At 44.6% G+C, this 16,978-nt stretch overlaps 1 protein-coding gene across 1 annotated transcript in view; it reads right to left on the bottom strand.

Moving 5' to 3' along the window:
* LOC104157991 (alpha-fetoprotein-like) overlaps positions 1-9,857 on the bottom strand; it is a 22,378-nt gene extending 12,521 nt beyond the window's left edge. Inside the window, 6 exon segments of the mRNA XM_009695545.1 lie at positions 1,093-1,294; positions 1,558-1,638; positions 4,829-5,010; positions 8,726-8,784; positions 9,250-9,288; positions 9,807-9,857. Of these exon segments, the coding sequence (XP_009693847.1) occupies positions 1,093-1,294; positions 1,558-1,638; positions 4,829-5,010; positions 8,726-8,784; positions 9,250-9,288; positions 9,807-9,857 (614 nt within the window).
* Positions 9,858-16,978: the final 7,121 nt, after the last annotated feature.

The raw sequence follows: 16,978 nt of genomic DNA, 5'->3' as shown, positions 1-16,978 counted from the left end.
CTTTTATACTCTCCCAAATGATTTCTGGTTAACCAAAACCCTTTTACTGTCATATATAATATTAGCCCATTCCCACAATAATTAGACATGCCATTATTTGCTCAGCACGATGAACTGACCAGCTCGTTGCAAAGAAAGGACCTTGGAGATTCTTTTTTTTTTTTTTTCTCCTGAAATTTAGACAAATAGACGTTTTTCACTTATCACACTTCAAACAAGAAGTTTAAACACTCCTTGGGTTTTTTATTGTGCATACTGGTCTCATCTACTTACAAATTTGTTCAAAGGTGACTGCGGCACAGAAGATGCCTTTGTAACACATTGTTGACTGAAAAATCCCAAGTTCAGCTGTTAACCTGGTATTTTTGCGTCCCTCCTTGCTGTACAAGCTATCTCTTGCTCCCAAGGTGTCATGCTGAAAAGGATTAATTAAGTACTCCCTGCAATTTTTTTGCAGGATTAACAGTAACCATCAAAATGTCTCTAAATCTTGAAACAAAATCAACTCCAAAACTGTAGAACGAAGGGAAAAATTCCAGGTAATACAGTTATTTCACTGCCTGTTTAAAAACTATGTTGTAAGCATCAGCACGATAAAAATGACAAATTTTTGGAGCTAGAATGGCTTTAGAGAGCCCCAGGTATTTGTAACAAGGAGAGCAAGGATACATGTATTCTATCTGAAGGAAGAGGAAAAGACAGCTTTTTATTTCTTTAGAGAGAAATGGCAACCCTCCTTGTTCCATGCTGCAGGAAGATGATGAGGGTTGCTCGTTAGCACGTGAGACGGTATCAAAAGGAAAAAGGATTCTGAGTGGGGAGATGGGAGCACGGGCATCAGAGCAGGAGACCTGAAGGTGAAACCACATCTGTCGAGGAAGAGACAAATAAGCTCTGTCACAGTGTTAACTACAAAACCCCGTAGGAAACAGAGAAATCTACTTGGAAGAAGAGGTCTGGAGGTTATGGACAGTATTTCTGCGTGTATGAGCCCCGTTACGTCCATAGGAGCAGATCAGAGAACGCTTTTCTCATCCAGCCATGTCCAAAAGGCCGATTCCCTAACGCTCTTGGGAGTCAGCGCCGTCTCACATCTGCCGGGTGCAGGTTCCTCCCTCCAGCCCCCCGGCCCCGGCAGCCCCCGTGTCGAGGCTGCCAGCGCCCAGTCCCCGCGGGGCAGCCTGGGACCAGCCCGTGTCTTCCCGCTTCCCTTCCCCCAGAAGCAGCAGGGAGAGGTGCAGACTGATCCTCTCGTTTTCGGAATAACACCTTCGTACAACCTTGTTCCTATAAGCTATGAAAATAAAGGGGGTGGGGGCATCTTGCAGTAGAGCTGCAGAAACAGCTGAGACGCTGATGGCAGACTTTCTATGGCAGGTGCTTCTCCGGGCCAGAAGAATGTGTTTCGGAGATTATGCATGTGTAACATGTTGTCCTAAGTATTTCTGGAAGCTGCATCTGGCTGCTAGATTTAAATCCTTTAAATTCAATTTCTCCACTGCCTTTTTCCATGCTCAGCAGGACGGTTAACTCCTTTTCACTTTTCTTTGAACATACTTGCCGCTATTCTGACGGCAGTCTGCCTGTTGGCAGTGAACGCCCTCATCGGCAGGAGGGCAACGTATGTACAGCCTTTAACTGGAAAGAAAGAGCGTGGCAAACACTAGAAATGAGATCCAATGAGGACCTAAGGTCCTCATTAAGAGTTCCCGTTGTCCTTCAAGGTACGGCAACCATGTTGACCTATTCAGTTTTACACCTGCCGAGGACCCAGCTGTTTCCAGAACTTCTCAGCAACTGTCTTGCAAGGTCAAGATCGAGCTAAAAGCAGCTGAGTGCCCTTGGGGTGTGGGGTTGTGAATTCCCATCAGCTGGGGCTGGTTGGTGGGGGATGCTCCGTGCACTCTTGAAATGCCGGGGCAGTCGCTCCCTTGGAGCTCTTTTGGTCTGTGTGTTATGCAGCAGAGAGGTGAGGTCGTTTTTACTGGGTATTTGTTTTTTATGATATTCCCCCATTTTAGGGGAAGATCTCTGTGTCTTAGGCTGATCTATGTTCCTGATAGACTTCAGTCACTGACCGTGATTCTCAAACTAGGCCAACAAGGTGCAAACATGCGTGCCCAGAGCTCAGCTATTTTGTTTCTGTTCTTACTAATGAGAGCAGAACTTGTGAATCCTGCTTTTGCTTGGGTTGGTTTCTTCATGGTTGTATCAATACTTTAATTCTTTTTCTTGAAATTCAACAATGGCGTTTTCTGGTAATGTAAGTAGTACATGCATAGGATTCAATTACATCCTTTCTTTATACTTGGAGAGTATTGTTCTTGTCGGATCCTGAGCACTCACCCTAAAAAGAGTAACGTTCATAGGAAGTTCATGCACCTGGAAGAGCTTGGCTTCTACCCAAGTAGTAAGAAGATTTGTCTTTAAAAAAATCTGAGCTGCTCTGATGTGATATTTGGAGTTAGTTTTCCGTAAGTAACTTCAAATACTGGGCAATGCTGTATAAGGGGCATGTTGGAACTTTGTAAACTCTTTTTATAAAGAAAACATCATTTGTGTTTGTGGTTTTAGATGGAAATATCATGAAAAGCAGCTGGCTAGACTTTGTCTGACTATGTATTTTTGAATATGACTTGTTTTGGTACTGGGATCTGCTGCCTGGAGAAGATAGGATACAGCAACAGTTACGGAACGTGAGTTGGTGATTTCCCCCCTCCTCCTTCCCAGTGTTTCTCTCCGTTGCAGACCCAAATCCTTAGGTACCTTCCTTAGGTAATGGAATTCCTTTCTCCTCCTGGGGAGCCTGTTGCAGGTAGCTGACCCCAGCCCGGTCTGGTGCGTGTTTAGCACTGGGCCACCTACTAGGTAGGACATCAGCAGTTCTCCAGCTCTGACGTCTCTGATCTAGCGTGCGGAGCCGTTTGGTGGTGGCAAGAGCAAGTTCCCAGCAGTTCGCCCCTCGCCCCAGAGGAGCGAGGTGTCTGTGGGGTGCCTTGACATATATTTCTGTGTGTTGGGCTGGGGTCTTTTCTGACCCTGTGAAACAGACACCTCTGGCTGAGCGGTTGGTTTAAATTTACGTAAGTGATGAAATTATATTCCAAAGAGATGTATACTAACTGAAGAGTGACAGTCCCAGCTTGTGTAAACTAGTTCTGCTGAAGGCAATGTGATTATCCCAATTTACGTTAGCTAAGAATCTAGGCCGAATTTGCAGATGTTGCAGCTCCGTCCTCGTGTACGTGCGTGAGAATGGCATTCCAAGAGCTCCGAACTGGGATTATGCTTGGCGGGAGCGTTACAACTTGGGGCTTACTGAAGCAGAGCAGAGTTTTGTATTTGGCTTTTAGGGTCCACTTTGAGGTTTATTGAAGAGAGTGGAGGCTTTTCTCTTGGGATCACTTGTGACAGTGTGACAATTGGCACTCATTGCTGAATCTGCACCTCAAAACTTAAGGTGTGGCATGAGACATATATAATGACTTTATTAGCTGTATATTCAGGAAACCTTTCCAGTGTGTGAGCCTGGAGGCAACGCAGGGAGGAAATCCGAGTTGCTCACTTCATTGCTGCAAGTGATTTAACATTATTTGGCTATGCCGGGAAGTCCGATGGTAAGAATTGCTCTTTTTGGCTCCTGCAAATGACTAATTATATCAAAATAATTTATGAACTTCTGTTTGACCTGGAGATGGTTTGTTTTGCCAAAAGTGCACGTCTTAACCTCTTTTCTGACTATTTATGTAATCTGGACCTTGTTATTTTCAAAAGGCTTTGTAAATTCATGGACTATCAGTACATAGAGAAGCACGACTTGTTTCATGAAAAACAGGCAGGTTTTGACACGGTATTAAAGTATTCTCTTGTTCCCAAGCCATGCCTCTTTGCCGATCCACGTTGAAAAGATCTACGTGGTGTAACGCAAACCATAATTTCTCTAGCTAAAAGGATCCCATTCAAATTCTTGCAACTTGAGAGAACAAAAAGACTCGTGTACGATGTCTGGCTTCTCCCTTCGTTTTAGTCACTCTAGGTGTTTTGCGTGGCCCCTTGGTTTGATACGAACAGACAGTTTTTCCCCAGGCCCTTGTCTTGGGGAGTGCTCACCCCGCGGGTGTACGAGCGTGTCGGCACAGGAGACGGGGTAACCTCTTGCAGGACAGGTGGGAGCGTGCCCGGGCCACGCACGCCTACGTGCTGCCCTAAGTTGGCAACAGATTCCGCTGTCCTTTGGTTCCTCCGAGTCATTTGGCTGGGAATGAAACAACTTTCCTCACCGCCTGTCTGGCAGTGCTTCTCTCCACCCCCTTTGCCTCTGGGCTGGCGAGGACGCGTTTAGACGGGGTAACCTCTTGCAGGACAGGTGGGAGCGTGCCCGGGCCACGCACGCCTACGTGCTGCCCTAAGTTGGCAACAGATTCCGCTGTCCTTTGGTTCCTCCGAGTCATTTGGCTGGGAATGAAACAACTTTCCTCACCGCCTGTCTGGCAGTGCTTCTCTCCACCCCCTTTGCCTCTGGGCTGGCGAGGACGCGTTTGCTGCATGTTTTGTGTCAGTGGCACCGGGTGGGATGTCCACTGGGTGCTTCGCGTGGTCCCAGTGATGGAAATAAATGGACAGGGGTCCCGGGAGGACTTGTCCGCGTGGCCGTTAGTCAGGTATGTGTAGGTCCCTTAGCATGCCAACACAGGAGAAAGCTTTACTTTTCAGTCTAGATCTGTTAAGCGGATCTCCCTTTTGAGAGGCAGAACTTGGCATACAACCGTGTCAAACGCAGATCCCTCCCAAGAGGGGCCCCATCCAAGGAAGTCCAGCGTTACCAAACCGGGCTCTCCCCCTTTGTCCTGGTGCACCGGCTGCGAGACCCAGCCCGTTACTGGGGGGCTCACGGCATCAGTGGGCTGCCCGTCGTGCTGTCGGCGCTTCGTGTCACTGCATCCAAGGTCAAGCGCTAGAAGTCCTGCCTCGTCTTCAGCTGCTTTGATTCTGATGAATTTTTCTGGAGTACTGCAAAGAGAAACAAGAAGGAACAAAGCCTGTTAACAAACAGATTAAATCTTCATGTACAGGATACGTTAAATTCCTTCAGACTCTATAGCCCTCTTCACGAGATAATTTCACATAAAACTCACAACCTGTCTTGCATTGTGACTCCTCTTTTCGCCCCTTCTCTTCCCCTCCGTTTTTGCTGTGACACTGGCGGGATGCGGGAAGAGGGACAGCTGCTCCCCGGGATGTCTGCAGGCTGTGTGACACCGCGCGGGTAGCAGGGTGACAGAGCCATCCAGTTTTCCTGACAAGGTCCAGTCAGTGGCTGATATGCCATGAAAGGTCACCTTGTTGCCCTAACAGATGTGACAGTTAGTTATACACGGTGAAGGATTCCCGCGTGACCTGTTCTTGAGGGAATTAGTCCTGAGCTTCTAAGAAGAGACCGAGTTACACCCACATTGGAGGCTGTTCTCCCCGCTTCAGTCGCATGAAGTTGTGCCTTTCTCCCAGGCATCATCTCAAGCAAGAAGAGCGTAAAAGGAAAAAGCAACCGTCCCGCCACCGCTGGCGGCCGAAGCGGAGCTCCATGGCACTGTTCCCCGCTCCTCCTCACAGCGGGCAGGCAGCCTTTCGCTGCAGCCTTTCCAAGTACAGGATGGCAAGTTTCCATCTAAAGTGCAGTTTGGTCACCTCTGTGACATGAGGACTGAGTTGTACCCTGTGATTTTTACTACTTGGATTTCCACCCTGCCCTACGCCTCCGCGTCCGCTTAATTCCAGGACCCTGTCAAAAGCACAACGTCCTTCTCCTACAGAGTGGAAAAGAAACAGTCTAGTAACTCCAGGAGCTATTGCTTGCCTCAGGGGCCATCTCTTTTGTAGCAAACATTTCTGACAGTGAAATAAAACAAGGAGGGAAAACAGAAACCTGTTTTGGACTTGGAGGACTGAGACCTCTGTTCAGGAGTTCCAGTCCCAGTCTAGGTCAAGGGGTGGCACTGGTGCCAGTATGGCTTCATCAAGAGAACTCTGTGTCTGCTTTTGCTCTGTAGGATGCTTTCTTTCACGCCATAGTGAAATGGTTTCATTGGATATAACCTTGTTCTGCCTTAGGTGAGGATCATTTCCAGGAGAGGCTCTTCCACTTTCTGTATTCAGCACAATGAATGTCCTACTGGAGGTTCTGGACTGAAGCAGTTATCACCTCCTAAGAGGGAGGAAAGAAGTAGTTCCTTGATCCCGGGTAGTTCCTGGGCGTTGGGAGGGGGATCTGCAGCCCAGTGTTCGGTGTGAAAGCTTTACGGGAGTGACGTTGTGTGGAGGCTGCTGCACCCATGTTTGTTGCCAACACGATAAGCCCTTCATTGGGAAGCAAAGCCTGTGTGCCAGCTAATTATGAGAGCCGAAGATGAACCTACTACATCTGGAATGGAAGAAGTAAGAAATTCCTCAAGTTAGTCTTTCACTCCCCACCCACCCTCCCCTTCACTTCCCAAGCAAAACACTCCTGCTTTTATCTATGTTCCAAATCCCGCCGTGGGTGGATTGCACCTGAACGGGGCACAGCAAAGTACAAAGGGTGACATTTACAACTTGTCCTTGTCTTTATCTGGCACCTGTAGGCGTGATGGTCTAGCCAAGTGAAACATCATCACTGCGTGTCCAAACAAGTTATCTTAATACACCACAATCACTGTTATCTCAACACAAACTTAGGTTGCCGTGACCTGCTTACACAGCACTTCTGAGTGAGGCAGGGGACTGACTTCATCAGCCCACAGGTAACAGAACAAAACGCCTGCCCTTCCGAGAAGGCCCCAGTTAACTGATTCCTTGCAGCTGCTGTGTGCAAGGCACTGCTCCCCAGACACCGAGTGTTGTACGGCTCACTGGGTCTACTGGAGTTTTGGGTTACAAATTCTGCCTTGACGCCCAGAGTCAAGTGTCTGGCATCGCCCTGGCCAGGCTTTCGCTTCTGACAGTCATCCTTTCATTGGGTCTGGTTTTTACATTGGTGGTTCTCCCACGATGACTCCATTTGCAGCGTACCCCTTGGATGTCACCCTTATGGTGGCCCCAACAGAGCAGAGAGGGCTCTCAAGTCCAAATCCCCTTTGGAAGCCGTGCTGCCTGATATTTCATATCCCTTTCTGAAAGGGATGGGGATTTCCCTTGGCTCAGGTGCACGTAGTGGCTCTTTTTGCCTTGCGCTTGCAAGGGGAAAGTTTTTCTTCCCTCCTTGAGGTTTCTGCAAGGGTCTGTTTGAGACTGCCTCCCGTCAGGGACCCCTCCTCCCGGTGGAATTGTACCCCGTGATCTTTTTTCCTAAACAGGTCAACACTACGATGGGTCGTTGGCTCCTATCCCATCTTCATCTTTTCCTGACAACATTTAGGTGGTTGATGTAATAAATAAGTTTATGGTTGAATAAACAACTGAAGAACAGTTGTGAAGCCCTGATAAGTAGTCATCTCGGACTAAGCCCGTACTTGATTTATTTTTTTTTTTAAAGGAAGAAAGAAAAATATGTTGACTTTTCCAGGTTTCACATTTTCTTGTGAAAAAACTAGTCCAGTTTTCCAGGGACTAACAGTCCCTGTGTGTGCGCTTTTTGGGTTTAAGATGGAAGCACACGCGATAGGGTTGAATTCCCTGAATGCAGATGCTGAATGTGAGATGTCATGGGGTAGCTGCCATACTGCGAGGGGGCTGGCTAGGAGGGCACCTTGCCCAGAGAAGACCAGCGGCTTTCTGGAGTAGTAGACAGAGACCAGGCGGGTTACCTGGGCATCTCAAATGGCATTAGATGCTTACTCCTAGGCAATCATAGCTGTGCCTTCTGCCTGTCTCTATAACCAGAAAAGCCTGGGATGCCTTAGGCTTCCAGAGACTCAAAGGGGGCCTTGAGCATCACCTTTCATACGGTTTGGGTCTACTAGTCCGGTGTCAAGAGACACAGACCGTACCAGAGAGACCAGTTTTCTTAATTGTCTGTAGAGAATACTTCCTCTGGAGCTAATGACTTCACACTGAAGGGGATCATGATGATAAGGAAAATGTAACCAAAATATATGGTAAGTCTGAAATACTGCCAAGTTCTTAATTTCCTTTCAGAGCAAAATTTAGGCTTAGAAACTGGTATTTACACTTTCTGAAACTGGGTTTCTTACGTGAGTCTGACATTACTGGGATCTAGAGCGTTTTGATTACTTTTTTTTAATCATTGCAGCAGGGGAAAAATGCACTTAAGGTTGAAAAAATTCAACAAACAGAAGTGGTTACAAAACCAAAATACCATATTTTTTTTTGGATGGAGGAAACTATAATACTTTTCGATTCAAGCAAATGCTGAGACAAGGCTGTTTGCAGCCATTTTCAACTGCACGCTGGTAGTCGCTAACCAGAACAAGTGTAGGAGCACAAAGAAAAGCAGACCTCCTTGCAGCCATATGAATGTTACTGTAATGAAAAGAAAATTTAAAAGCCATTGTAATGCTACACAAAGCTTCTAAGAAGCAATATTTTACTAAGAAAATAAACAAGATCTGTTTTTGTGTCTGCTAATGGCCTGAAGTCATGAAGGTCATCATATGCTTCCTTGTGTTTTCAGACCCAGATGGTTATCAACATTCCATATTTAAAAATGTATATATACACAGACATAAAAATATGATGATAGCCAAAGATTTCAAGAGTTTTATAATGGAGAAATCCTCACTCCCATACTTACCACCTCGCTCCTCTTTGTGCTTTCTTAAATTCAAGGCTTTTTGGGAGCTGTTGTTTTTCCTGGGAAAATAGAGAAGAAAGGAAGTTAGAGAAATTGAGAATTAAACCTAGGAAAATACAGGTGTTTTTACTAGAATATTGAAAACTGAAAAATACAGAAGAGGTTTCTGAAGAAAAGTATTTTTCTTTTAATATTTTTGAATGAAAAATTATCTGATTTGACAGTGGTGGGTGAAAGACACAGGTATTTGAAATGCACGTGTAGCTTTTTCTAAGCACATACCAGTATTTCTTCAAACTGTTCTATTCTACCTGACTAAAAAGTATTTATCCAGTACAAAATGAGCTGTTTCCTTACTATTCCAGGAATGACATTTTGTTGCCCTAATATTCCTTGAACAGCCTACTGGGCTCTAGGCTCTGGTGCGGTTGAAGGAAATACTCTTTGGGAGTTATGGAAGTTAGGAAATGCCGATTTATTTCAGGGTCACCTTCGGCACGGCGGTCAGCCGCTGCACCGCGCACCTTGTGGAGTTTTCCTAGCGGATCTTCTCCAATGGTGGGCTACAAGAACAAAAGCAAAGAGAAGGAAGATCAGAATGACGGGCTGGCATAGGAGTCTTATGTGCGATTCTGTCAATTCAGATTCCCCTAAAATACATGTGTGCATATGTATAAATCACAACCTGTTTAACTCTGGGGACAGATTCTCTGTGACGGTTGCTTGTCAGTCTGGGTTGGCTAATGAATATTAATTTCCTACTGGGGGTTTAGAACACTCTGGTGTCATCTCATTGTCAGCACACCAGCGTGCAAGGTGGCCAACTGCCGTCACTTGTTGCGCTCAGCTTTTTGTAGCAGCACTTCTGGAGATACTGACAAAACGTGAGAGAGAGAAGTGCTTTGGGAAACAGAGGCACGTTTCAGACTGCCAGGGGCTCCGACTTCTGCGTTCGAAGACTTTGGCAGCTCTCTGTGGGGACTGGGCTGAGAGCATAGCTGGCTACAAGAAGCTAAGTCAAGTCATTGGGACTAAAATTTCCGTTGGATTTCAATGCTTTTGCACCAAATTGTGTTCATACCCTTAAGGAAACGTCCAGCAGTGTGAATTGTTCATTCAAATGGTCGGGCATGGTCCTAGAAATCTGTGTCCTTCCAGGTTCATTCTCCTCTCCTGCGAGTTATTTTTATGTTTGTTTTCCTACCCAAAACTTTGTTGATTATGAACATTTCAGATGAGGACTCCTTGTGTGCTTCCTACTGCTTGCATCCAAAAAGCTTCCAGGTGCTTTATGCTCTTAATTGTTAATGATAACTGATAATAAAATATTTTTCTGCCTCGGCATGGTTGGTGATATATTTTTGAGGGTTCTTTTTGCACTCCCTTCATTACTAGGATCCACTGGTTAGTTGCTCTCAGAAAAAGCAACGTGTCCGGCCCCAAGCTATCTGCTGAGGTCCCACCATGCATGTAGTAGAAGGCTGTGCTGCAAGGATGTGCGAGGAGGCACCGCTTCCCGATTCAAGCAAGCTTTAGGTATTGCTGTCTGAGCTGGGTGTTTTCTATGCTGTGGAAAAGCAGAAGCATATGTCAAAGGGAAAAAATATTACTGAAATGAGAAATGTTAAACTGATGGGTCACTCTAGACTGCTTTAAAATTTCTTCCCTGTAAATTTCTGAACTGCTGGACAAAGTCACACTTAGATTCCGGGGAACAAAGGAAGGAACGGTGAGGCAGTTGCTGCAAGGACGTGTTGTGTGCATTTGGTCCTTTGGGGAATAAATTAAGGCATTGGGTTACAGTTCACAAAAATGCTAGTTTTTTACCAGCTCTGGGCTGGAGTAGTACCCCTGCCTTCAGCTGGTATAGACCAATCTGGTCTTAGGTGTGTTATAATGGTATGTCATAAAAGGTCACCCTTTGACTGCCTGGTCCCAAGGCACTCACGTTTGTTAACTCCGTGTCCTTTGAGGCTTCTCCTGGTCCCTGAGCTCTCTAGTGATGGGGGATCTGTGTCTGGAAAAGCTCCAGCTCACCCAGGAGATAACTGGTGCAGGCCAGTGAGGACTATATACAAGGGTTGGGTTGGGTTGGGTTCTTTCCACCACCACCCCCCACCTCACCCCTCTGTGCCAGCAGTGTCACCTAAACTCAGGTATCCACAGTTTGGTTGGCAAACATTGGTAGGCTTGTCATTTTGGAGATCCTGAAAATAAAGAACTATTAGATTGGATTCTGGTTACGTTTGATACAAATCACCTCTATAAGACTTCTGTAAGAGATAGGATCAATTGGAAGTTTTCAATTTGTCCCACCTGAAATGAATGTGCCTAAAAAAGACAGGTCTTTGCACACAGCAATGTGTATCTATATGTAAATTTGAAGTCCTTTATCTACCATTCATTGAAAAAATTTCAATAAGTAGGAAGCAATTACTAAACTTGTAAGATAACAAGGATTCTCATGTGCTGAAAAATGACGTTTGAAATTATGTTATTTGGGGTTTTTTTTTTGATTTCTGTAAACATTTTTTTTACTTAAAAACATATTTTTTTTTGTCTAGAAGTAATGAATGTTTCACTAAAATAAAGATTCTTATCTTTCACTGAAATTTTTTTCCTGAACCTTTAAAGAAGTACAGACTCCTCCTGTTTGAGGACCTCCCCCCCCCAAAAAAAACAAAACCAAAGAACCAGCGAAACCAAACCAAAACCAACAACAACAAAAAACCCCGACAACCAAACCCCAAACCAACCCCAAACCAAAAAACCAAGACTGTACTGTTTAATTCATCGTAGTTAGCACATTGTATGTATTGCAGTAGGCTGAAGATAGGGATGTTTCACTTCATGTTCATTATGAAATTATGTGCAATTAACTCCAACCAGTTATTGACACAAGTGCGAAGGTTGCTAAGGACACCACAAGAAGGAAAGCCATTCAACAAGGATGTTCTTACCTGCATCTCAAGCAAGTATTTTCTGACTTTTGCATGTAGCAAAACCAGAGAAAATAAAGGAAATAAACAGCATCTGCTCTGTTATTGTGGATTATTTGCAGGCGTAGACCATGCAGGGGAGCTTGGAAACAAAGAAGATTGAAGGCAATGAAATCATTTGTATGCTGTTGTCAACCAGTGCCTGTAAACAATCAACCATACAAACGTGAGTTGCTGTAAACTTCTGTTAAACCTGGAGAGGGCTCCCAGACTGAACCCACCCTCGCTAAAAGGGAACGTGACACGATACTAGGTTTGTGATTTAGAGGGAGCGGTTTTGAAAATACCTTGTAAATTCAAGGTTTTTGCTGTGCCCAGCTACGTAAGAAATTGTGCAAATTAAGAACTGGGTTCCAAGGCTTCAGGTAAAATATAACTTGGTTTAATCTTAGAATTGTGCTGTCTTCTCCCCCTCCGTTTTTGGGGGTTCAGCAGTGAAGACAGTATTTGTCGAATACTGTTCTGTATTAGCAACTAACGGCTGAGGTAGAGGCAAGAACTGCTGTTATAATGCACTTAGGACTGCAAATCATTAGAAAATTAATTTAGAATTTCAGTTGCTTTACATGAGCTGAGGTACAGTTTGCTTAGCATGTTCCCAGTGCTTTACACATTTCCACGGAAAGAATTACAGCGGAGGTTCATTTTTGTTCGCGGGGGAGCCCGGAACAGACGGGATGCGCTTGTGGATCTGCTTCGATACTTGCATCCACTTCAACCTGGCAGATTCAAATGAGGCACTGCTGCAACCAAAGCAGAATACCCTGTGTTTTAACCCTGGTACCCCTGGCATGTAGTAGTTTTATGTGAGTTGAAATGCATTTTACTAGTGATAGTATGCAGAAAAGTCACACTCAGTCTTTGGGCTAAGACAGTAGTAAATCATGAATCAGAAACCACCAAAAACGAAGTCATTTAGACGGCATTGACTTCTAAACTATGCTTACTCGTAATTAACACAAAAGGCATATCCCTGCTGGGCAGCAAGGCAAGCGATACCCTTACTGTGAGGTCACGGAGAACAGCCCTAGGCAGTCGTACAGGTTGTAAAGATTTATATTAAAAAAACGGACACCCAAATGTATTAGTGGACTCCATTGTACATTTTAAAAACTTTGCACATCTTCAATCTGATGGAGTCAAAAAGGTTTCACAACGCTTACCGGAGAGCAGCAAAGGGCTAAGCACTGGGGTAACCGAGAGGAATTTTTCAGAACCCCAGCAATGTGCCCTGGCCCAAAGCCACCGCCCGGTACCAAGCCCTGGGCACGCTACGCTGTACTCTTACTAAGGCTGAGTGCCGCGGGATCAGCATTGTAAGCTGGTACGGAGAGCTGGAAGAACGTTCTTCCTAGTCGATCATTTTTCTGTTTGCTTTACCATGAACTGGAGATAAATGTTTCCAAATGTTCAGGTGAAAGCTGAAGTGTATGTAAAGGAATTCCCATACGTTAAGGCCACGGCTAGCAGCCTTCTTACAGGAGACACTCCAGAGTCGTGGTACTAACCCTACCTCCCCAATACCAGCAATGAATGTAGAGCAATGGGTGCCTAAGGTCATCACATTTCATCAGCCTCAGAGGGACCAGGAGAAATCAAGAAGAAAGAGGGAAATGCCATAGCCAAGAGATCCAGCTTAGCCCAGTGACCTAGAGATGACAAAACCTCTTAGGGATGCCCCTAAAAAGACCACTACCGATACCCTCTGTTTACAGGAAATTGTGCTTACAGACGGGACAGCTGTCACTTTATGATGCAGAATGTGGTAGGGCTATGGAGAGGAGAAGGTGGTTGAATAATTCAGGGATGAAGAAAGTAAGGAGCTTAGGGCAGGTGGGAGGAGACTCTGATGGATGCAGCTGATGTGTGGTCAGCTGAAGGAATTAAAGGCCGAAGGAGAAGGCAGAGGAAATGGATGTAGCCCCTCGCCCTTTCACAGTACGAGCAGGAGAATGAAGACCTCGCCTTCTAATCGTCTCGGAGAAAAGTAGCGTTTCTAACTTTTGGACCTGGCTATTACTTTCAAATCTGCAGGCGGAACTTCTTTGTCCAGCAATGGTAGGTTTTGCGTTTGTTAAGAATTAATGATTTTGTGTTTGTTTATTTATCTGTCCCAGCATAAGAAATCTACATATAGCAAGTAGGTTAATTTAGAGGAGTTGAGTATGAGCAGAATTCTATAGATTAGTCTTAATAGCTGGTGCTGCCAAAATTGCATTTCTTGTAAGGGATGGGTGTGTGTTCCCACGAGGCTTTCTCCCGTGATTGAAAAACTCGATTTATGGGAATAGTTTTTGTGAATATTATAAGTTCAGTGGTCATGGCTTTACTAACCTTTATAGAGGATGTATGAGAAAGAGATATGGGCATAGAAAAAAATGAGAACGGAGAAAGTAAAAATTAGCCTGCATGTTACTGAGGGGTAAGAGTAGATTACAACTACATATCCATTTGTTATACTGTGCTGGAGGAAAGAGCAGGCAAATGGTGCATACAAACTGGAGCAGAGTAAACGGTGTGTAACTCCTCGTGTTGCTCAGTAATACCACGAAGGTCTCGCTGGTTTAGGTCTCTGTCTATTACTACGGTAGGGTGTTGTTTCCTGGGACACCGTCTCCCAGGGAAGGTGTTTCTAGCCAGAGACAGTCAATGTCGGCCGCTCCAGGGCACATCCCATCCCAGCAGAACTGCCACGTGAACCATCCCCGTACAGGAGATGGATGCTCTCAGCAGCGCTCGGGCTGATCGGGCGTGCTGTTGCAAACTCAGTGGTTTGCAGGCAAGGAGAGGGGCCGTCAAAAACTTCTGTCTGCCTTAAAATTGACGTGCTGGGGTTTTTTTTGTTTTCCCCCTTGAAACTCAGGAATACCTGTGTAGTTTTCAGTGAGTTCTAGGAACAAGAAGTTGCAATAGAATGAATATAAAACCTAAAAGACTCTTGAAATAACCTAACAAAAGCTGCCGCATGAAAAGAAGTCACGGGTGTCATGCTAATAGTTCTCATAACATTTGGCCTTTCTGAAATTTTAAGCCATCATTCAGGTTTGGTAGCAGGAATTTAAATATGTTCCAGGTAATTAGGGGGAGGTTTCCCTGCCTCTTTAGGTGATGCTTTAGTGGTTAAAGAATACTTCCGCACAAGTGCAGTCTTGGCTACAGCTGCAGGTCTGCTTATTGCTCATCCTGCGGAACTCGGACTCTACAAGGGAAAAAGGAAAGTCGCCTCGTTACGGAGAAACCCAGACAGACAGAAACATACCAGTTGTGGAAAACCACAGCCCAAAAGAGAGCCCCAGGAACACAAGGAAGATTGCTCAGCATGGGTGCAAATGCTCTTAAGAAGTAGTTTTCAAAGGCACATCGACACTGAGGCTTAAGAAACTCCTTTAAGTGCGGCAGCTGGGCTGCGGTGCTCTATCTTTATGCAAACTGAAAGGCACTGTGACACACCACAGAGAAATAGATGGGTTCCTATGAATTGTAGAAATAGGGATGGGGTGGAGGGAAAGCCATTCTTTTCACATGTTTTTAGTATATTGATATTGGACTCTACTCTCTTGACGTATTACTCTTTTCAGCACAGCTATATGATAAATGTAGCCTGGAAATAATTTCTATATTAATTCTGTATCTCTCTGGAGCCAACAAAATTACAAACACGTTTTCAATTACTAAATCTTAATGGAATCCTTTACCTGCTTTGTATCTGGAGTTATTCAATGTGCAGTTGAAGCGCCGTACTGGATGTGATAGGAAGCAAACCGGCACACGTAAGAGTCGTAGTGTGATGCGGCGTGGGGATTAGCTGGAAGCCTAATGAGAAACTCCCACTTCTTGATAGATTTGTGGGGCTAGTGCTGATTTCTCTGCCTCAGAATCTTCACCGAACCTCTTCCCCAAACAAGCTTAACTTGTCCTAACTACCTACAGCTATGCTGTCCTAAAGCAGGTTAGTTTTAGCTGCAGTGACTGACTGTCAGCTTTGTGGATGGTGAATTAGATAATGGGAGTGGTCTTTTATAATGACTGTTTATGCTCCCTCAAACTAAGGGAAAAGGTGCTTAACCGTGACTGACGAGTAATTCTTGCTCAAATTCACAAAACTTTAAACTTTGAAAGAGGTGTTTGTGAATGCCTTGGGGTCACATAAACTCTTCTAAACCAATACATAGAATCATAGAATCATTATAGTTGGAAGAGACCTCAAAGATCATCAAGTCCAACCTTCTACCCGATGCCACCATGTCCACTAAACCATGTCTTGAAGCGCCACATCTAAACGTTTTTTGAACACCTCCAGGGATGGTGACTCCACCACCTCCCTGGGGAGCCCGTTCCAATGCTTAACGACTCTTACAGTGAAGAAGTTCTTCCTAATGTCCAGCCTGAACCTCCCCTGGCACAACTTGAGACCGTTTCCTCTTGTCCTATCAAATACATGACTAGGACCGACAGTGATTGAATGTTCAAACCTTTCAATCATAACAAGATTGATGTTTCTTCCTTTAAAATTTTCAACCCCGAATGTTTCATTCTGAGTATACTTCTGTGGTTCTGGAGAAGATTCCCAGTTCATGAACTACAGGCACAAAGAGTTTAAAGGCCAGGAAAACTGCCCTTATGAAATGCCTTATTATGCAGGGGATCTTCTAACAATGCAAGGGTTATGGAAGGGTCCTTGTTGCAGTGTAGAAGATTTGGGGGGGTTTGTGTTAGTGGACTGAAACTGAATATGCACTAGAAAATCATGGTGCTTTAGTGGCATAGGACCGAAAAATTTCTCTCTTAGGAGCTTTGTGCAATGAAGGGTGTGATTTAGATGGTGGGTTTTTCAAGAGAGAACTCTAAAGTCAAAAGTTCTTTTAAAAACAAATTCAGACATGAAAAGAAGTGTCTAAAAGCAGATCTGTTCACAACTCTTTGCAAGCGAAGAGATACTTGATTTGTGGCTGATGTAAAAAAATATTTTTTTTTTTATGAGAGCTCATTGCTTGTCATCTTATTTAGACTGAACATTTCTTTTCAACATTCTCTTAATATGTAATTATAATCGCTGGAGTAAAGCGTAAAGTGAACCTGTAATTGAATCAGAGTATTAAAGTCTAGCTAAATGTCTTACCACCTTTCATATTCTTTCATACATACCTTCCAAGAGCAAGAAACAGGAAAAAAAAAAAAAAACAACAAACCCCAATGGAATCCCTGCCCATGTATACTACTTATAGCAACCATTTTGTGTAGGGAGCACAGGGGA

This window comes from Cariama cristata, unplaced genomic scaffold (assembly GCF_000690535.1).
Source record: "Cariama cristata isolate BGI_N322 unplaced genomic scaffold, ASM69053v1 scaffold6442, whole genome shotgun sequence".
In the NCBI taxonomy this organism is placed as follows: domain Eukaryota; kingdom Metazoa; phylum Chordata; class Aves; order Cariamiformes; family Cariamidae; genus Cariama; species Cariama cristata.
This window is presented reverse-complemented; position numbering and strand designations above follow the sequence as displayed.